The sequence below is a fragment of the Condylura cristata genome, unplaced genomic scaffold, assembly GCF_000260355.1.
Source record: "Condylura cristata isolate star-nosed mole 26May11 unplaced genomic scaffold, ConCri1.0 scaffold00001, whole genome shotgun sequence".
NCBI classification, from domain to species: Eukaryota; Metazoa; Chordata; class Mammalia; order Eulipotyphla; family Talpidae; genus Condylura; species Condylura cristata.
This window is the reverse complement of record NW_004567102.1, coordinates 18,633,891-18,656,734: the sequence shown is the minus strand read 5'-3', so window position 1 is coordinate 18,656,734 and position 22,844 is coordinate 18,633,891. Positions and strand designations below refer to the sequence as shown.

Below are 22,844 nucleotides of genomic sequence, written 5' to 3'. Positions count from 1 at the left end.
ATTTTGTTTTTTAGTTTGCACAGATAATAAAGCTATATGATTCACAAATCAAAATATTAAAAGTTGTTATAAATTTTTTGAAAGTAACTTACATAGCAATCATAAGATGAATAAAAGAAGGTTTTGAAAATTCTTTCTCAGCTAATTTGTGGATAATTCCTTATTAGTTATCTTCCTTGCTAAATAATGCTCAAATGAGGGTACTGAATTCATAATATGGTTTTCACAAATTGATTAAGAAGTACTTAAGATTTGTGTCTCACCAATGTCAGTATGAATGCATGACATTCGTTATATTTTCTTGATAAGCCATCACCATGAGGCCTGAATTGACACATGATATGTGACTATGTTAAGTACAGATGCCACGCCTCTCTGGACATCCTGGGAGTTTAGATCATATAGATAGGTATGGCAAATAATTTGATTCAGGAGGAAGAAATTTTAAGAAAATCAATGACTGGAATATGAAAGTTTAAGGCTGTTTTTAACCAGGGAAAGTAAAAATTGATGCAGTTTCTATAGAGATTGGTTTACAACTGTTCCACCAGATTCAGTTAGAATTTTGTTGGCAATAAAAAAAAATGTTCATGATAACTAATAAAAAAGTGACAATAGCTGACAACCACTGATTACTTAAAGTATATTTAAGATTAACATGAAATAATAAAGAGAATGGAGTTGTTTCATAATTTTTTTGTGTGAATATTTGTAATCTGTGGTCTGAGACACTCCATATAAACTTCCATAAATAGCAGCTTCAATTTTGTCTCTGCCTTAGATATAGATAGAAAGATAAAGAGATTTTGTTGCTGTTGTTTTTTTCCAAAATTCAATTCTAAAGTATTTCAGCTACAATCACCCCAACACAGAGCACCTATTAATACTTAGTAGATAGCTAAACATAGTTGAGGTGAATATACTATAGACAACATCTTAAAAAAACAAGTTACATAATAAAGATAGAAAGCATTAATTATTATGAGGATAAATAACATGCACCATTCTATAATTTGAGTAAACTCCCAATTTTAATTAACATTTCAATTAAAAAAACACTAAAACTAAGTGGGTCTGAACAAGTATATACACATTTAATGAGTCTTTAAAAGGATTCATTAATTTCAATCACTAGTTGTAATTTCTTCTCTTAACAAGTTTTCCTTTGGAATGCTAAACAGCATTTTCAAAAGAGGATGTTAGCAGATAAAAAGTTAAAGCAAGGCCTAAAATCATAGTTAACATTAGGGCTCATGAAACATTAACTCATTTAATCTTCAACAACTTGAGGTAGTTGTTATGATTATGCTCATTTGATAGAGAAGCAAACTAAAGTACAAAATTAGGTAATTTGTCTGTACCCCCACTGTAACATGTTGCCTCCTCTTGTGACCTTTTAGAATCTTTTTCTTTAAATAGAGGGGCGGTGAGAGGCTTCACCAGAGACAGAGGAGGATGCAGAACAGGCTGACTGATGAAGTACACTGCTGAGGGGAGCAGTAGGCGGGTCAAGAGAGGTCTGTTGCGCCATGTGGGTCACCTCCTGGGCAGGGATCCTACTCACTCTGAAGTGGCTGCAGGCTTGCTTGCAGTGTTGCGTCCTAACCCATTTGCCACCAGGCTGGGCCAGACCTTTTAGATTCTTGAGAGGTCAGAATTTCCCTCATGATGTTCTACTTATATCCACCACTCTCCTGGCTTCTTCCCACAGCCCTTGGTTATGAGCCTCCTTTGCTCTGGTAACTTAGCAATTCACATGTTGTGCTGTTTCTCCTGTTTCTGTGTATCCCATGCAGGATGGATGTCCATATTTATAATGGACTATTAAGGTAGCAAGCACATAAAAGATCATTCTTTGCAGTCACCTTGACCCGGACTGTCTCTGGTCCTTAGCTATGGGGGACTTAGACAAGTCACTTTCAAGAATTTCACTGTCAACATTTATAAAGTGCAGATGAAAACACTGCTTGCAGATCAGTTATAAAAGACTGGGTATGAAACAGGTAAAAAGACAAAGTAGAACAGAGTAGGTATTCCAAAAATGATGAATTAGAAAGGTTCAGGGAGCACTAGGAAAAGATCCCAGTAACTTTTTCTAGTGTCTTCCATCGCATTTTTAACAGCCAGACTCTTGAATTCTTTCTTTGGTGGTGGAATAGTAATTACATGAAAGGAGACATATAGAGGCAAGTCACTGAGGAACATTTGGAAAAGATGTGACGGACAGACAACTGGCTGACCATGGCAGACTTTAATTTGATTTTTGTTCCTTTCCTACCAGACTTGCTGGTTCTCTCCTGGCTCTTTCTGATGATTCCCTGTTACAACGTGCATTCTTAGATTTCTGGCAAGCTTTTGGGGCTCATAGATCCTCCTTTGGGCCAGTCCTGTTTGATTATTTAACCAAGAGATGATGGATTAACTTTGTTGTTTTATTGGAAAAAATATTTCTTCTCTTCTCTCTCTATGTACACTATCCTACAAAATTCTTTCACACTAAGAGTATGTTTTGTTTTTATAGGGCAGATAGTAGAATCCATTTAAAGCATGCAAATTTGAGGGTGCTGAGGTACCTTCAATCTGCTTGCTAACATTAAGAATGTCTTAATATTCTCTAGTGGTATAATCATGACTAAAACCCAGATCTCCAAGCTTCTATGTGAATAATCTTCTCTTTATTTTTAAGAATAAACAAATTGCATTAATGTCTGAAAATAATCAATTTAATAAAAATCACTGGAGGTAAACAAATGGTCTTACCTGTAGGAGCCATACATCACTTTCTGGCAGTCAATTAACAAAAATTTCTGTTCCAGTTTTCCATGAAATTTTGCTCCTGTTTTTGAAAGATAATCTTGGCCCTTTACTGTTCGTACTCGAATATTCTAGAATTATATGTAAATATAAGTCAAAATTATGGCTAGCAAGGAGGTAGTTTGTAAAGTAAAATATATGTCAATATGAAATCCTAGTACCAAAATAGTATATCGAAATACAAATTTTAAACTTATAACAAATCATGAATGCAAAGCAAAATTTAAAATTTAGTAAAAAAAAGAAATACATAAGGAAAATAGTCACTGAAAAAATATGTTTTAACTAAACTTAAATAGCAAATATTACCTTACATTTACACAGATGGTCTCATAAATCACTTAGGATCCTACTGCAAGAAACTCTTTCAGGTTATAGAAGCCTGAAGCCAAAACAAGTAAAATTAAAATCCACCTTTCTTTTAAAAATTTAAGTAAATTATTTGAGTACAGTCAGTTGTTTCAAGGTTTGGCATGCCAAATTAAGGCGACGTTAACTTCAAAGACCTAAGTGTTCCACCATGAAGTGGTGAACTACAATAATAATGTGTTTTCAATCACATTCTGAAAAGTAAAAGGGGACACACCTGTGGTCCATCATTACAGCACCCTACATACATTACATTTTGATTTTAAATTTGAGTATACATATCTTAACATGCCTTAAATTTGACTGAGAGAAAAATATACAAAATGCTTTAAAACAAAAACATGCAATTCTTACCCTGAGACGTTGAACTTGACAGCCCTGTTTTTCAGTCATAGATAGAAAATGATTAAACTTGAACTCATCGAGCAGAATATACACAGATACACCACGAGTTGATGCCTCCACTATTTCTTTGAAAATGTCCACATCTGTAAATATATCCATCACTAAAGCAATGACCTGTTAAAGATTATGAAACAGTTGTTGATACTCAATAGGGAAAGATTCAGTGATTTCAGTAAAAATTAAACAAAAGAGAAAATAACCAAATACATTTTATATATATATATGTATATATATATACATATATATACACACACACACAAATACCTGCAGTTTTCTAAAATAGAAGATCAAAAGATATATGAAAAATAAACAAGTGACTATAAAAAAATCTGTAATACTCAGCAATTTCATACTATTTTCCAGTCAGAGAATCTTCATTTCAGTGGATTACCCATAGGGTAGATGGATGGGACAAATAGATAGAAGGTAGAAAACAGCACTAGAATTTTTCATAGGAAACATTATCAGGAGAAAGTAATACATCTAGCATTTGTTAAGAATAAAACTCTTGTAGAAATGAGATAGAAATCTAGAAATATAAATAAAAATAGGAAAGGGATACAAATAAGAAAGAGTATAAGAAGACTTGAAGGTCAGAAAATTAAATACACATGCCTCATTTAGCTTGGCAAAAAAAAAGTCAAGAAATGTGATTTTTTTTTAAAGATTCATTTGTTTATTTATGCATAGAGAACTGGGATATAGGCCAGAGGTGCAGGGGCAGGGAGAAGATTCACCAGAGACAGAGTGAGGAGCAAAGCAGGCAGATCAGTGAAGCACACTGCTGAGGGGAGCAGCAGGCAGGTCAAGAGAGGCCTGCCATGCCATGTGGGCAACCTTTGGGGCTGGGGATTGAACTGAAGCAGCTGAGGCTAGCTTGCCATGCTGCATCCTAACCCATTGTGCCACCAGGGAGGGCTCAAAATGTGATATTATTAAGGAAGGTAAATACAGAGAAAAATATCATAAAAAGCAGACCCTTTAACATGAGAGAGTCCAGATTAACTGTTAGAAGCAGAACTAGTATAGACTTTGAAAAGCAATGGGAGTAAAACAGTGCAGAAGAAAGTAAATCACTGAATGGACCGCTTGCTTGCTCCAGAAAAGGATGTCTAAATCCTTTCCCCTTGTGAGACTTACAAACTCATGGAGCAAGACACCATAAGTAGTGAAAATATTATATAGGAAAGTTAGGTAATAAGTTACAAGATGATATACTTATTGGGGGAAAGAGTAGATTAAGATAAAGAGATTCCTGAGATTCCCTGGAAATGTAGGTGGAGGAGCCTAGGGTTTCAGAGCAGATCTCTTTGAGGAGAGGTTATCAAAAAGGATACCATGAGGGACTGTGTTCCAAACAGAGGGAACCTGCAGTGCAAAAGCATTATGTCAGGAGTATGGCTTGCATGGTCAACAAAAAAAACAAAGAGAAAGCAGAAGTGATATAAGATAAGGATTGAATCATCACAATGGTATTAGGTATTAGGAAACCTGCCCTGAAGAGTACACGGGGCAATGGTGATGGCAATAGGTGAATTGGTGGTGGGAAGTCCATGGGGATTACAACTGAGATGAAAAAATGCACAAAATGAGGAATGGAGATGGAAGAAGGGAGGAGACAGAGGAAAAGCGAGGGGGAGGGGGGAGAGTGGGAAGGGAGGAAGAGAAGAAGAAGCCCTCCCTGTTATTGTGTGTGTGAGTGTGTTTTCCTGAAGATTGGGAGCTGTTAGAGGATTTTAAGTTGAAGTAATGAAATGGAATCTAATTTATATTTGGAAAAGATTGCCTGGCTACTGTGTTGAGAAAAATCTTCATGGTGATTACCAGGTAGAAACAAAGAGGCCAGTTATCCTGGAGCCATTCAAATAGATGGTGATGGTCCTGGTTCTTATCAGCATCAGTGATGAAGAGAAATGGTCAGATACTGAATCTCTGAGCTAAACAGACTGAATGTAGGATGCAAGAGAAAAGGTGGAAAGGAGTAGGACTCAAGATTATTTTTTTGCATTACCAACCTGAATTACTTAGTTCTCATCACTTGAGAAAGGGAAGAGTAGGACAAATGTGAGGTAGGAGATTAATACAGCAAGTTAATTTTGAGGTGCCTAGACAGCTAAGTGGACTGCTGAATAAAGAGGTCTAGTCCAGAAATGTCAATCAGGTGTCAGTGAAGATAACAAATGCAAGTCATCAAGGGAGAATGGACAAAAAGAAAACAAGACCAAGAAATGTGCCCTGTGACAAAGGGAGGTACTAGCCAAGGAGATTGAAGAAACCTATGGGAGGTGACATCTTAGAAACTAAGACAGCGTATTCAAGGAGGGTGTGCCCAAGAAGGTTATATATAACCTACTAATAGGTCAAATAATGTGAGGGTTAACAATTCACTGAATTTAGCAATTTACATTGATGGCTTCCACAAGTACTACTGCTAGTGGAAAGTCAGAGCTAAATGATATTGATAGAGACTTAAGAGGGAATGGGGGGGCAGGCACTAGAAATAGCAGATAAAAGTAACTCTTTTTTTTTTCTTTGAAAGATTTGCCTTTGATGAAAAGTAAAGTAATGACAATAGCTATGGGTAAAAAATGAATGGGCATAGGGTTGCCTTTTTTTTTTTTTTTGCATTTTTGTCTTGTTTTAAGGTCAGAACAATAGCGGCATGTCTGTCTAGAATGAAATACTCCAGTAAAGAGAGAAAATTAATGATGCAAAAGATGGTGGGAGAGGGCATGGAGGAGAGAATTGAATTTCTGAATAATGTCTGAGTAGGCAATAAAAGAACCTAGTACAAAAGGTGAGCAATTAGAGCACAGAGAATTAAGAACAGTAAAGATCATCAATAACATCAAATCTGATGACCAAGTATTAGAGGAGACGGTAGATGGGCAGGGGTGGAAGTAATGATATAACAGTCAATTCTTTTCTGGATGTGGAGTTTTCACAGTGAACTGGAAAGTCATGCTTTCAACTGAAAATTCCTTGAAGTATGGGTGAATGTTAGTGGAAGGGGGAAGAAGATATTAACTAGTCATCTAGAATGTGGGAAAGGGAATAGACTAATAAGTCAGCATTAAGGACTTACCAGGTCACAAATTTAAAATGAGACCAGTCAATGTTATTGTGGGTTCTTTTACAACTTTGTTTAGGGGCACAGGTATGGAGTAGGCATCGTGTTTGATTTAACCATAGAAGTGTTCTCAGCATTAGTATAAGAGCAAGAGAAGCAAGTAGAACTGAGGGTGAATGTAATGTGGAGTGAGTAAAATGACTGACTATGGTATTTGAAATTACATAGAGAGAGGAGAGAGGAGGTCATGGATGTGTGGGGCAGTAAGATGAAAGTAGGGTCAGTAGATCTGAGGTCTTGCTATGAAAGGACAATCAACAGGAAGTATTAATTATTTTACACTGATAGGAATAGTTAACAGTATATATTGTATCTTCTAAACTTAACAGTTTAGATGAAATGATATTTTGTCTTGTATTTATTGAACCTTATAATAAATATAATATAATAAAATTGGCAATGCATTGGTAATTATTAAAAAGTCTGAGTACTTGAGGGTTCTGTATGTTATTTCTTTCTAGTTTAGAAAATTTCCATGGCACAGAACTTTTAAAAAATGTAATAAAGGAATATTGTATAGTAAGCAGCTACCAGAGGAAACATCTAGAGAAGTATAAGTAGGTGTGTGTCCCTTTGGAACACATGAATTAGGTGATAGAGAATTTTCAGTTATGAGCTATATTAAGGGTAAGACTGGGAGTCAATGACTGTGAGATGGAAAGAAAGAACATGGCAGAAGGGCAAAGAACTTGACTTTAGCAGGATCTCTTTCTTAAATTTTATCAAAATTGGTAAAAATGGAGAAAGGCTCGTGTTTGGACATTATAAGAGATCAAGAAAATCACTAAGAACTGAGAAGGAAGGAGAAGACTTGGGAATAGACATATGGCAACAACAATCCAGATATTATAATGGATACATTGTGAATATATTAAAAGATGAGCAAAATCATAGTTTAGACATTAAATCATTTTTAGTTATTATAAGACATTAAGATATAATAAGGGACAAAGCATAAAGAATACAAGTTGATGACATTCTTCAACCTACCTGTGAAACAACTTCAAATAGGTTTTTCTCTAGAAAGAACAATTTCAATCATTCTAGTGACTGCATAATCCTTTTATATTTATAAAGGTATGAAATGACAGAAGAAAGGAGAAACTATAGCTAATAACCTCATTACTGTCTTGTGAATATTCATTATAATATCAAATATGTAGAAAACCTTCAAATCACATCCACAATTGATTAATACATTTATCATTCAGTAGTGAATGGTATGATGATATATGGGCATTGAGAAAATAAAAAGTCTGTAATACAAACTTTGCCAAATAACTAAAAACATGCCTGGGGACCAAAGGTGATTTTTGTGGGGGTTACACCATGGTGGCAATATCTGAGTATACTAATATTACCTCAATTAAAATTAATTAATTGATAGTAAACAAAAAATATGTGTTTGGAGCAAAAAGGACATTAACTTTCTTTTAAATTAGACAGTAACTCATTTAAATATGTACTGTTATATAACATGTTTTTTTTTAATAAGTTGATCAGCATATCTAAGGAATTTATTTTCAATTTGCTATAGTCTCATGTAACAAATTATCTGAGACTTTGGAAATGAACAAAAATGCATTACCAGGGTAAAGAAAGGTTTTTGTTTGTAAAAAGTAATTGAAGTCACTTAGCCAATGGATGATTCTAGCACACCAAAGGTAGAACAAATGAGTCTCTTTTGCATGACAGATAAAACACTGAATCAGGGTCCAGAAAACCAGATTATATATCTTTGACAAGCTTATCTGATGTCAACTGAATCAGAGGACTTATCAAGACTTCTGTTTTCCTGCTCTCTTGCTTGATATATTGAAAATCAAAGCTACCGAAAATTTCAGCAATGCCAAAAATGACGAAATAAAACCAGCTATTATTATTATTATTATTATTGTGGATTACATTCCTGGACTGGAAGAAGAATGAAAAATGAGGTATGCCAAAATCTACTTGAAGGTACTACATTCCTGGTGAGTTATGTAAATCACAGTGCTATGAAAAAGGCCACAGTTACTATATATAAAATCAAAGAAAAACTACAAACCTAATTAGTGTGAGGTTTTTCAAAAAGGAACATTGATTGTATAAGTCAAAAAAGAAACTAGTTAAATTAAATGATTTCATTAAAGCACTATGCCATTAAGTACTACCTAATTCTATTTTTTTTAAATATTTATTTATTTATACATACAGAACTGGGGTATAGGCCAGAGGAAGAGGAGGGGCGGTGAGAGGCCCCACCAGAGACACACTGGGGAGCAGAACAGGCCTACTGACAAAGTACACTGCTGAGGGGAGCAGCGGGGCAGGTAAGGAGAGGTCTGCCACGCCATGTGGGGGATGGAACTCACACTGAAGCAGCTGCTTGCAGTGCTGTGGCCTAACCCGTTGTGCCACCTGGGAGGGCCTCTATTCTTGCTTCCTCATTAGTCACTGTTTTTCCTTTGGTTTTAAATTGAAAAGGCAAATTAAAAAAAAAAAGTGCTCATCAACAACATGAGACATAGAAACATTTTAGAAATATATTCCAGGATATTTCTAAGATTTGAGTAACATTGCATCTTGTGGTAGTTTTTGAGAAGCTGACTCAAGGATATTAGTTTTTACTTATTTTTCTCATGACAGTATATTTTCCTGAAGTGACCCAGACACTAGCAATCTCACACTGAGATAAGACAAGATAAATACTGATGATGAATTTATGAGAAATTCATAGTCATAATTTAAAGCCATTCAAGAGAACACACAGGTATTAAGTAATATACTATAATAGTAATTTAGAGAAAGAAAAACAACATCTCTACATACATGGTCATTAGGGGTGTACATAATCGAGTAAAATGGATGCTTCCAGAACAGGTTTAAATAATGAATACAGAGCATTCATATGTAAAGTCCCATTATTATTATTATTATTATTTTCCCATTTATAAATGTAATGAAGTATCAAAAAAAAAAAAAAAAAACAAGTAGAATCCAAAGATAAGAAAGATGTTAAGTGAAAAATTGAAAATCAGTAATAGATTCAATAGAAAATATTTATCACAAATATGGCCAATGAATACTTGCATTTCCTGAGATATCAGTTTCATGAGCCTCAGAATTTTAAGTTTGAGACTACATTACTTTTCCCTTTACAGCTGTTAAGTAACAAAGTCATTAGCAATACACTTTTGTATGGTCTAGATACTTAGTGAAATGTAAGTATACCTTGGGTTAGTTAATGTTCTGTAGTCACAGAACTTTAGTTATCATCCCTTTGGAGAAACTGAATATTATACCTCTTATCTTTAAAATACTAAGCACCACTTAAAAGGCTTTGTACTGTGTTGGCAATTGTCTGCAGAGAGATAGGAGGACTTAACTTTTTCTACCAGAAAAAAATACCAAAGAGTACAAAAAAAAAAAGAATAAATGGAGTTCTGCAATAGCTGTATTTATAATAAAATCCAGCACAACTAGAAAACTTTAAGACTTGAGTAACAGAAATAAAAGGAAATGATCACTTAGGGGATTGGTGTCTTTGAATCTGTAAAAGCAATGTGCTAAATGGATTGCAGAAAAAAAAAAAAAGATTGGTATTAAGAATAAGTACTTTTGGCCCATAATCTTTTGCAGTCTAAGTTCAAGTGTCCATTTCATGAAAATACATATATATATATATATATATATATATATATATATATATATATGTAATATCTTGTGTCCATCATATATTACTAAGTAAGGTACAGTTTTACCTTGGGAACATTTTAATTTTTACAGATATTTAAGTATATAAAAAAACCAGACATATCAATAAAGCATTTGATTTTGACTATAATTTTTACCCTGGGTTGAGAAGACACAGGCAACTTACTAAAACATAATTTACACAATTTCCCTCCTGATTTGTGAAACATATGTTTCACCATAAGCAAATGTTTAAATCAGCTCTGTACATACAAATAGGCATCTTTGCTTGCTAAAATAATTTTTACTCCACTCTTTCAAGGAAATAGTTGGAAGGAAAGAACAAGGAACAGACCTAAAAGAAGGCACAGAGTCTTAGTCTTTCACTGAACTCACTACTCAATCTGCTCACAAGTTCACATTTCCTCAGAATTTCCCAAAATGAGTTCTTGGTCCTGGGCCCAGTAAAGGTCTCTAGCATGGGTGCCAAAAATCAAGGTGCAGTGGGATCTAGACAGAGCCCTCAGTGGTGAAATAAACATGCTCAGGACTTTCCAGGCAAAGTGATCACAACAGTGTCACTTACAAAACAGGAGAGGAAGCCATGTGGGTGGAAGAGAGGAGTAAGCACAAAAGCCAGAGCTATTCAATCAACAAACAATTGACAAAACCCAACTCTTGGTATATGAAATTCATGCTCTTCAAAATGCAGGGCTGTGCTTCATCGCCATAGCCCTGGAAATGCTTGTCTGTTCTACATCACTGCTACTAAGGGATGCAGGCCATGTTTTAGTCAAATGCTCTTGACATTTGTAAAACTTGAAGGGCTAAATTTATATATTTATTTAAAAATAGGTAGATTTTACTATAGGACATTATGAATTATTTTTCCTCTTGTGCTTTCAATATGCATTCATAACTTTCAAAGACAATACATGGTACAGTATACATATTCAAGGCATATAGGTAGACAGAAGCAGTATCTCACAAGGAATGATTTTAAATGCCAAAATGCAACATTTATATACAACTTTTTAAAAACATTGCCCTTAAAAATTGCCAAGCATACAGAACAGTAGAAAAAATAACACAGTGAATATCCACATTAGTAATCTTCAACAACTGTATAAATTTTGTCATATTTGGTTAATTTTACATACATATATTAAGAGATCTAGGATCAAAATTCTGAGTAAAAATGTAGATAAATTTAATTATTGCTGTAACGGTTACCCAGGGTTGGGGAGAAGGCTTGGGGAGAATACATACAGCAAGTTGCTAAAATAGATTTACTTGAGACAAAATATAAACCAACTTTACCATAATAAACATAATTTTTAAAGTAGTAAACATTTCCCTATTTAATTTCTTAATAACTTGATGTTAGTCTTAAAATTCTGCACTAAAATTACATGTGCAATTGGTTATTTTCACTGGTGATATTTAAAAGCAAACTTATTATGGAGAAAGTAACATTACAGTAACAATAATTTTAAATTATTAATCTAACCCAATAAAAACTACTCAAAATTCTAACCAAGAAGGTAAAGCACAGTAAAAGATAAAGCATTTTTATGCTTTTAATTTTCTTTGACTTTTAATTTTCATTAATTATGAGTACAAGCATGACATTAAACATGAGAAATAACTTTGAAATTATTTTAAATTTGAGAGAAGCCATTAGGAAGGAAGGGTGAAAATTAAAAAAGACATAATTTTAGAGTTTGTAAAAACATTAACTCTTAACTAAAACTACCATGTTAGACCAAAAAAGTATTTTTTCTTCCTGAATATATTTACTATAATTAGTGGGTTAGTTAATCATTCCATAATTAATACCACACAATTGAGTACATTTACTGTGTTATACCTAGCTCCCAAAATAGGCATAACTGAAATATATCAGGTGCTAAGTAAATTTCTATTAGGAGACAGTGCTTATGTAATCTCAAGGGCCACACAATTTTACGTGAGATTTGTTCATTGAACTATAAATCAATGTGACATTTTCCATAATAAAATCATGATGAACTACTGTATGGGAAAAACTGCTTCTAAGAATTATGTCATCGATACCTGCAGCCTACAGCTAGCTGTAGTGAGGTATCCTCTTAGATCTTGTTAAATAAGAGGGCAAGTCTACTGAGCTAAATGTCAACTGGTAGTCATATCAAAACACTAACACACAGACTCCTGGAAGATACTGACTTGATCTGCAAGATACATGAGTGGAGCATCATATATAAAAGTAGAAGCGCAACAGACGTATACTGTCAGTTAGTAAAATGTGGAAATAAAGCAGAATCACAGAGACAAATAATGTTCATATTAATTTAAATGTTGTCCAGAGGGCTGGTAAGTGCCCAAAGCCAACTTGACCTGTCTGTATTACTGGGTAAGTATTACAGGGGTAAGTAATGGTATCTGAGCCTGATATATTTTAAACAGCACATAGCAAGTTTCTCTTATTCTGATTTTCTGGCTTTCAAGTATACTGTGGCTTACTATACAGGGAAAGAATGAAACAGTTTTAGAAGTCAAATCTGCAGGGAGGTAACTCATTATAATTGACAATGTAAAATGGCATTCTGTGTCAGACACCAGTGTATTACCAAGTTAGTCAATATGAATTTACTGTAATGAAATAGATCTGATCTTTAAGTCTTCAGTTGAAGATCCAGTCTCTAAGTCTTGATAAAACGACTAAAGTAACATTTTTTTTAAGATTTATTTATTTATGCATACAGAACTGGGGTATAGGCCAGAGGTGCAGGGGCAGTGAGAGGATTCACCAGAGACAGAGTGGGGAGCAGAACAGGCCAATTGACCAAATACACTGCTGAGGGGATTAGTGGGCAGGCCAGGAGAGGTCTGCTGCGCCATGTGGATCACCTACCTCTCCTGAGGTGGGTATCGAACTCATGCTTAAGTGGCTTTAGCTTCTTAGTGCCGCACCACCAGGGAGGGCCCCTAAAGTAAATTTTTCCTGAACTCTTGGGAGATCACTTTATTCTAACAATTATATACAGGCTGGGGATATTATAATCTTATTTGAAGTTTTACAATATAAGAAGGAATCAGTGATGAAGAATGAAGGGCACTGCAGGAAGAAAAAGAAGGAAGGAGAAAATAGGTGACAACTACAAGAAATATTTGGGCATGTGGGTATGGTGAAAGAGGAAGGGAAAACAGATTTGGGTACTGTCAGTGTATAATTCATGGTTGAAGATAAAGTTGTCCCTAAATATATGGTCAACAGGACCCTAAGACTGAATACTTGTAAGGGAATTGAAAATACTTCAGAAAAGCTGTTCTGAGTAATACAGCAAGAAGTGAATGGGAAATTAGAAGAATTGTGTAGTGCAATAATGAGAACAACTTGCAGTAAAAAAGTTAAAACATTTTATCAAGTTTTTAAGGTATTTTCTGACAATGTTCAACAACTATTAAAACACACTTATGTAATTAGGATTGCAATTAGCAAAATTTTAATACAGACTGGATAGTTTATAATATTAATAATTTTTCTAGTTTTGAAAATTACACAGGTTATGCTTTTAAAAATGCCTGAACGGGCCCTCCCTGGTGGTGCAGTGTGTTAAATCTTGGCTCTGCTTGCTAGCCACAGCCGCTTCAGTGAGAGTTCCATTCCCAGCCCCTGAGCTGACCCACATGGCCCAGCAGACCTTCCTTTCTCACCCACTGCTCCCCTCAAAGTGTACTTCATCAGTCTGCCTGTTCTGCTCCCCACTGTGTCTCTGATGAATCCTCTCATCACCTCTGCACCTCTAACCTGACCCCCAGTTCTGTAGGCATATTTTTATATTCATTCTTCCTAGGTTTTCTTTCAGTTTCCTTTTCTCTCAAAAATGTCTGTCTCTGCATATCTGTTTGAAGCTAGAAGCTGCTATTTGTTCTAAGGGTGAATTAAGGTGTAAAAGTAACTTCTAGAGCTCCAAATTTATGAAGCAAGTAAAGAACACCTATCCTGTATGATTACTGCAAAAATAAGATGATAAATATACTTTGAGTTGAAAGTCAGTTTCTGCTTATTACATACTTGATACTTGAAAATTGAAGTTTTATCAAAATTGTTTAAGGATAATCAAATTTACTCCAAGCAGTTAGATTAAATCAAAACTTTTATAACTAAAATTAAGGAAGTGATTTTCCCTTATATCACCCTTGGTTAATATTCTATAGAAATGTGATTTGAAAAATAAAATATGTTCCACATATGTACAGCAACCAGTTAAGTTATAAATACAGGAAAAAGGAAGCTAGTAATTAAAGAAAATAAACAAAATAAGATGAGGAAATAAAAAGAGATGAAATTCTTTCAAGATAATACATTACATTTAATTACTATGCTAAATTGGTAAGATGGTATTTTAAGACCCATTCAAATACTGTTTTCCAAAGGTCAAATAATTACATCTTTTAAATATAAGGACACAAATAGAATTAAAAACTATATTTTAAGGAAATTCAAATTGGAGTTTCAATTTGGTCAAATGATGCTGAGATTTCTTAAAACTTCATTTTGGTAATATGTCACAGAGTAGAAGATCACATCAAATACACATTAAAACATTCAGAAGAATAAAATATCCAAATAGTTAAAATGTGAAGTGAAGCAATTCAATGAGAAAAAAATAACACTAAGCGTTTATTATTGAAGTGCCCAGATGATGCACTCTACTATGATGTCAGCCTTTGAAGACCAAAGAAGACCAGAGAAACAAGTTAAAAGATGGAGAATAAAGGCCAGATTTCAAAGATACTCTCTCTCTTCTACCAAGTAACCCTAGTTTGACAAAGATTTCTAAAGTTTGTTAGTGCATTTGGTTTTGTTTTAATGGACACTCTGTTTCTTTATATTCCAGTTATAAGTTAAGTAGCATGATAATTGTCTGTCTTCTTCTGACTTATTTTGCTTAATATTATCACCACAGAGCCCTCCTTCGTGGCACAACAGTTTAAAGTGCAGCAATGCTAAGCTATTGCAGCCGCTTCAGCAAGAGTTCCATCCCAGAGAGGGAGGTTGTCCACATGGCGCAGCAGACTTTTCTTGTCTCGCCTGCTGTTCCCCTTCGTCAATCTGCCTGTTCTGCTCCCCACTTTGTCTCTGGTGAACCCTCTCACTCACCACACCTCTGTCCTGTACCCCAGTTCTGTAAGCATAAATAAATAAACCTTTAAAAAAAGAGGAATATTGTTTTTGTGAGCCCTCCCTGGTGGCGCAGGGGGTTAAAACACAGCACTAAGAAGCTAAAGCCACTTCAGCATGAGTTCGATCCCCAGCCACAGAAGTGATTCACAAGGTACAGCAAACATTCTCCTGACCCACCTGCTGTTCCCCTCAGCAGTGCACTTCCTCCATCTGCCTGTTCTGCTCCTCACTCTGCCTCTGGTGAATCCTCTCACTGCCCCTGCACCTCTTGCCTATACCCCAGTTCTGTATGTATAAATAAATAAACCTTTAAAAACAAAACAAAAACAAAAAAACAGGCCCTTCCTGGTGGCGCAGCGGGTTAAAGCACAGCACTGAGAATCTGAAGCTGCTTCCGCCTGAGTTCGATTCCCGCCTGCCCCGCAGGTGACCACATGGCATGGCAGACCTCTCCTGACCAGTCCACTGCTCCTCTCAGCAGTGTACTTCGTTGATCTACCTGTTCTGTTCCCCACTCTGTCTCTGGTGAAGTTTCTCACTGCCCCTGAACCTCTGGCCTGTTCCCCAATTCTGTATGAACAAATAAATAAATCTTTAAAAAAAAAACAAAAACAGTACTATTCTTTCAATGTGCCTGTTGGCCATCTGTATGTCTTCTTTGAAGAAGTACCAATCTCTTCTGTTAGAATTTTTGTGATTTGTTTTCTTCATATTAAGTTGTAGGTGTTCTTTATAGATCTTGGATATCAGCCCCCCACGTTTTTTACTAGTTTAGTATACATTAGTATGTCATATGACTATGTGATTTTGCTCCTCTGTATGACTCGAGGGGAAAGTGTGTAGGCCTGAGGGCATTCCAGCACATGGTTCCCTTCCCTTTTGGTAGAATTCAACTCAATCTAACATGTATGTCTTTTTGATAATGAGAGACAAAGCATAATTTGATACAGCATTCTATTATTGAAATAATTATAGTCTATGCTTTTAATCTTGTTCTGACAATTTCCATGATATTGCCATTGGATTAAACTAATTTAAGTTATATTTTGTCTCTATACTTTATATAGAATCATATTTAAATTTAATCTGGGACTGAATCTTAGTTGCAAGGCTTTATTACAAGCATATATTAACCCCTTGTGGATGATTTCCAACATATGCATAAATGATACATAAAATTATGGTTTAGTTTTTTTCTAAGAAAAATGCAGCTGAAAAGTGATTAATTGAAAAACACATTAACAAAAATTAAAATCAAGTAATGAGAAGAAATTATATATTCATAGAACTAAAATTCAGAGGACAATTATATAACATAGGCTTCAGGGTATTTAAGGGAACTCTTCTTGGTAAAACTCTAGGCTTTCTTCCTAAAATAGACAAACCTTATATTAAAGATCAAGAACACCTAAAATGTAAATAGAATAGACAGTGAAAGAAATTGCTTAGTTAGTTTCTGAATGATACCACTGACTACAACTTATACAGTATTTTTGCTAGCATTTGCTATGCTTTCTTCCTCAAGATGTACAAAGAAGGCAAAGATTTCCACTGGTCAACAAATGAGGTAGCAACTTCAAAAGTGTCCAGTCCATTTAAGGTTAAGACATTAGAAATTAAGATACCCTTGAATGTGAATATATTCTCTGAAATCTAGTCAACAGTACAGTGTTTAACTGTAATCTTATATGATAAAAGTTATTCATACATTAAGGATCAATTGGATCAATTCTGACTGCTGGAGTTATCACCAAGCTCTTAAAATTCTATGTGCCTTTAAAAACACTTCATAAAACATTCTCTATGCAAATACTACTAAGATTTCTCTTCTACTTCCTTGGTCTCATGCTATCAGAAGGGTTCTTATGTAACAAACTACTGAGATATTTGGTACAGAAGTAAAAAGTACAGTTGAGACTAGAACAAAGAGAATAAGGAACTGAAAAATCTACAGCTCTCAGTTTATGAGAATGGCTACTAACATTACTCAAATATGTTAGCCATACAAAAAATGTTTTACTCTTATATTTTAGCAGTATTCAACAGTACTTTGGGATTGTTTAGTTATTTTCAAAAAGTAACATTTCCAAATTGAGATCAGTATATAAAATCATACAATTTAAGAAAAATTCCCATTTGATTGAATAAAGCAATTGTAGGAATAATTTTTCCAGTTTAATTAAAAATATAATAAGACTAATCTAGATAGAAGCTTTGTTACAGACACAACATAAAAGCTGGAATATACTTCTAAAATTTGCTTCTGTTTTTATTCATATTAGTAAGCATTCAGGAAAAGGCACAGGGAGAAAACAGATATACAGTACATATTAAAAAGCAGGCTTTCTCCATATAACTCGAATGAGATTTATGTCAGATGGTTTTGTTCACTCTAAACCCATTACAATAATAGGATAATATGGAAATGGGCACTTCATAAAACAGAATGAATTTTAATACAGGAAAGAACATCTACCAAAAGAGGTTCACAAATATATAGTGGATGAAAGAGATTGTTTAATATATGCTGTACCTATGAGTGGGCATTTTAGTATGGTGTTATTTAGCCACAATATTTTACACGGATTTAAAGTAATTCATAGCAATAATCTCTGTAAGGCAAACCAACATATTTTTAAAATCACCTATTGCTCTGAGGACAGTCAATAGCTTATTTTGCCTTCACTATATAATATGTTAGATTAAGTCCTAAATCTGAATGAATTTTCTCTTAATTTGTATTTAGATGATAACATTAGATAAAGTAGATAAGGCAGAACCAGCTCATTTCAGTCCAAATATGTTACCGATGTGGGGTGATTCATCACCATTCCTGGTACTTTTATCTGCTCTGAATATTATAAGTAACCTAGTAAATTTCTGAATTGAACCAGACATCCTATATTTCACGGTCCTTTGAAAATTCTATTTCTTCATAGAAAGAGAATAGAATGGCCAATTAAAACATTCAGATTCTTCACTTAGTCCTTGCAGTACATCACCATACACTGAGAGCTTCATACTGGAGCAGGGGAGGGTCCTGCTTCCTGAGAAGTGGATGATTCCTGGAACCTGATCGGTAGAAAAACTACCATGACATTCACAGCTGGAGACAACAACACCCCATCATCCTTTTCACCCCCCTCTCTCTCATCAAGAGCAGAAGCAGAGAAGAGAAAAATGACGTTCCTAGTTGGCCTGCAGTTACTCCTCCTATCTGTCTATTCCAGTGCTGCTTTAACCTCATGGCTACTGGCTCTGGAAATCATTTCCACGCCCTTCCAGAATGTCCTTCCTTTTCTTGGCAGGCCATTTTTCTCCCCTCTTCTCACTGTAGCTCTAGTTTTTTCTTCTCTTTTCTTTGCCCCTCTCTCTGTCTCTCTTTTTCCTCTTTGTATGTTCCTCCAGATGTACATTTTCTTTGTTTCTCTTTGTTTGACTTTGCCACTAACTTTCTTGGTGTCCTCCAAGTAACCACTCCTACTCTCCCACTTTTGACTTGTGTGAGATTCATGTAGTCGGAGCTAGACGCCGCTTCTTACCAGTTCTTGGCCTCAGGCTCTAGTGTTAATGACATCTATTAATTTGGTCTCTGTGTCTAGAATCTCTGGCCCACTCATACAGTAAATGCTAAAAATTGGGGTGGGCAGAGGCAAGACCATGTCCTTCTCTTTTTGTTATTTTATTAATTAAAAAAATATTTATTTATTTATGCATATAGAACTAGGGTACAGGACAGAGGTGCAGGGGCAGTAAGAGGATTCACCAGAGACAGTAGGGAGCAAAACAGGTTGACTGATGAAGTACACTGCTGAGGGGAAGACCAACCTCTTCAATAGAGAATTTTAGAAAGAAAATACAGTTTTTTAATAATAATATTTTTAGAACACTGATTCATTACCTACCAATTAAACACTGAACAGCATGTAAATGAGTTTAAACTCTATGTGATTAGTCATAGAAGCCTTAAAACAAGAAGCAAACACTTTGGCCAAATGGGCTGGGATAATAACAATCTAGGGTACAAAGGACGATTTTCAGCCTGATAAAGAACACTTTCCCTCCATATACTGTAAGTGTTGGCAATGATTTCTTGGTGTGAAAAGTCTGGGAAGTGACATTAGAACCTATTCTATTATGCATGATATAAAAGTAGTAAAGCTAAAATTACAGTATATGTTAAAATGAAGAGTGAATATATAGAAAATATCAGAAAAAATGGTAATGCAAAGTATATTATGACTATAAAATAGCATGCTATTGGCCTATTAGAAATAGGCCAATAGAAAGGATGAGGGAAAATAAAGGAGTAAAAAGGACCTTTAAGGTGAGTTTTTTGATAAAGATAGCTTTAGAGTAATTATTACTCCATTAATATTACATTAATAGAGTTAAGATATGAGAAAACAAAGACTAATGCTATAATTGAAAAATAACTAAAACCAATTTATATGGCCAATAAACACAAGAAGATGTCCAAGACCTCAACAATAGACAGAGGATGGCAATTAAACTATTATTTTTTTACCTATAATAATTAAACTATTTTGTCAAAAATAGTCAAGTTATTGACAACAATCATTGATGGCAGGTGAGCCTAACAGGAATACACATAAATCTCAGCAGGATTTTATATGCATACCACACTCGGAATTTGATCATTCAAGCATGCTATTTTGCGTTAGTACTGAATGTTACACTTAAGAGCCCCTCGAGATTCTTATACATAGAGATAGCAAACACAGTAATGCACATCCTGAAAAATTCTTTTAATAAGACATTTTTTTTTCTGTCTGAGTAAGCAATAAATTAAATTTTAAATTGAGATTGCTTGACTGGTTGATAATCTGATAATACTCCTTACAGTTAATAGGTGACAACCATATGCCTTTACCACACAGAACCAATTCTCAGAGATATCCTAAGGTGAAATACTTTTCAAATGTAAAGATGGTTGTATGCACCACCATACTTTAAAACTGATAGGGGGCCTCCCTGGTGGCAAAAGGGTAAAGATGCAGCATTATGAAGCTATCTGCAGCCATTGCAGAACCAGTTTGATCTCCAGCAAAGGAGGGAACACATATGGTACAGCCAACCTCTCTTGTCTTGCCCACTGTTCCCCTCAGCAGTACATTTCAGTAGGCCCTCCTCTCAAACCACACCCCACCTCTAGCCCATACCCACGTGTTTGCAAGCATAAATAAATCTTTAAAATTGATAGACATTTGTAATGCCCAAAAGTAGATGACTAAATTAAAAAGATGAGATACATATACACAATGGAATATTACTCAGCAATCAAAAAGGTAAAGTCATGCCTTTTGCAGTAACATGGATGGAATTGGAAGGCATCATGCTTAGTGAAATAAGCCAGAAAGAAAAGGAAAAATACCAGGTGGTTTCACTCATAGCAGGAGCATAAAGGACCAGGGGGAAAAAGTAATAATAATAATGAACAGCTATATACAAGAAACATTTTATGGGGGTGGCATGGGGAATGGGGTCAAAAATGGGGCAGGGGATAGTGCATGGGACTATGGTGATACACACAGGTAAATGGTGATGGGAAGACCATGGGGACTGCAGCTGAAATGGAACAAAATGATGTAAAAATAAACTATTATAAAAATTAAAAAATCAATGAAAAGAAGCTTTACAAAAATGATAGGCATTTGTAAATACATTAATACCCAATAAAGTCTACAGCATTGCAGACTTGGTATATCTATATAATGGAAAAACAGGGTGAAAATAAGGCAGGTTCAAAGCACTATGTATTATATAAACCCACTTAATGAAATATAAAAGAATATATTTTTAAAGATTTATTTATTTATGCATACAGAACTGCAGTACAGGTCAGAGGTGAAGGGACAGTGAGAGAATTCAACAGAGATAGAGTGGGGAGCAGAACAGGCAGATCGACAAAGTACACTGCAGAGAGGAACAGTGGGCGGGTTAGGAGAGGTCTGCTGAGCCACGTGGATCACCTCAGGGCAGGGATCCAACTCATGTGGAAATGGCTTTATCTTCTTAGTGTTGTGCTATAATTCATTGCATCACCAGGAGGGCCATATAAAGGAATATTGACATAGAAAGCTATAGCTATAGTCATCAAAATTATTTCAAGTTATTTTTATTATATTTGAGCTCTAATACTATCATGACTTGCTCCATTCCTTACAATGATCAAAATTCATTTGTTTTAAATATTTATGACAATAAACTACATATATTTCACCTTAGATACTGTAAATTCAGTCGTTCTGCACTGACCATTTTGATTTATTCCTAAAGATTGAAATTAGAGAACCCCTCAAGTTTCTTGTGCTTAGAGAACTAAACATAGTAGCCAGCACTGTTTAAAAAAAAAAAGTCTTAAGCTGATTTCTATCTGAATGAGTAATAAGTTACATGAATATAAAATGTTGGACTCACTTAGAAGTGTACTAGAAATAAAATGAATAGAACATGACTCATGCAACATAAAAGATGGCTTTCTTAGAATTGTTTCTTTTTACTTAAGACTGGATATTGTCTAAAACAAGGTAAATAAAAAGGTTAAGGAAGGCATATATTGCTTCCCCAATATTAAATCAAATTGCTTAGCATTCACAGAAGGAATAAATACGATAACACAGAAATGAAGACTGAAATAAAAGATAGGGACTATCTTTTCTAAAGAATTCTCATATAGGAAGTAACTCCATATTACACTTGTAAAATATCTACCTTTGGAAGTAGATGTAGTCAAACTAATGTAAATCTGAATTATTAAATGTGAATTCCTGATTTACATATTCACAAATATCTCAAAAATAGAAGATGGAGAGGCTTGGAGACACAACTTTCCATTTATGGGGTCCACATTATAGAACACAATTACTTTGCTATCTCACAACATGTAATGATATGTCAATGCCAAAAATAAAACACAGGAATGTAGGAAATAATGTTCAGATCAGTCAAGCATTCCTTTTGCTATGAATTAGATGAAATAAACAACTGTGCTGAAAGTGACTGAGACAAATGATAAGAAACTCTGATATGAAAATAGGGCCCTCCCTGGTGGCACTACGGATTGAAGTATAGCACTATGAAGCTGTCCACAGTCACTGCAGCACGAGTTTGATCCCAGGCCAGGAAGCTGACCCACATGGCACAGCAGACCTCTCCTATCTCGCCTGCTGCTCCCTTCAGCAGTGTGTTTCCGTCCATCTGCTTGTTCTGTTCTCCACTCTGTCTCTGTTGAATCCTCTCACCAACAGCCCCCGC

General features: G+C 34.9%; 1 protein-coding gene across 1 annotated transcript in view; it reads right to left on the bottom strand.

Annotated features, from left to right (window-relative positions):
• The window catches only part of FAM83B (family with sequence similarity 83, member B), a 56,472-nt gene that overhangs the window by 5,275 nt on the left and 28,353 nt on the right, over positions 1-22,844 (bottom strand). The window contains exons 2-3 of the mRNA XM_004673582.1: positions 3,538-3,702; positions 2,761-2,885 (exon numbers count right to left, since the gene is read on the bottom strand). Of these exons, the coding sequence (XP_004673639.1) occupies positions 2,761-2,885; positions 3,538-3,702 (290 nt within the window). The remainder of the gene's footprint in view (positions 1-2,760; positions 2,886-3,537; positions 3,703-22,844) is intronic.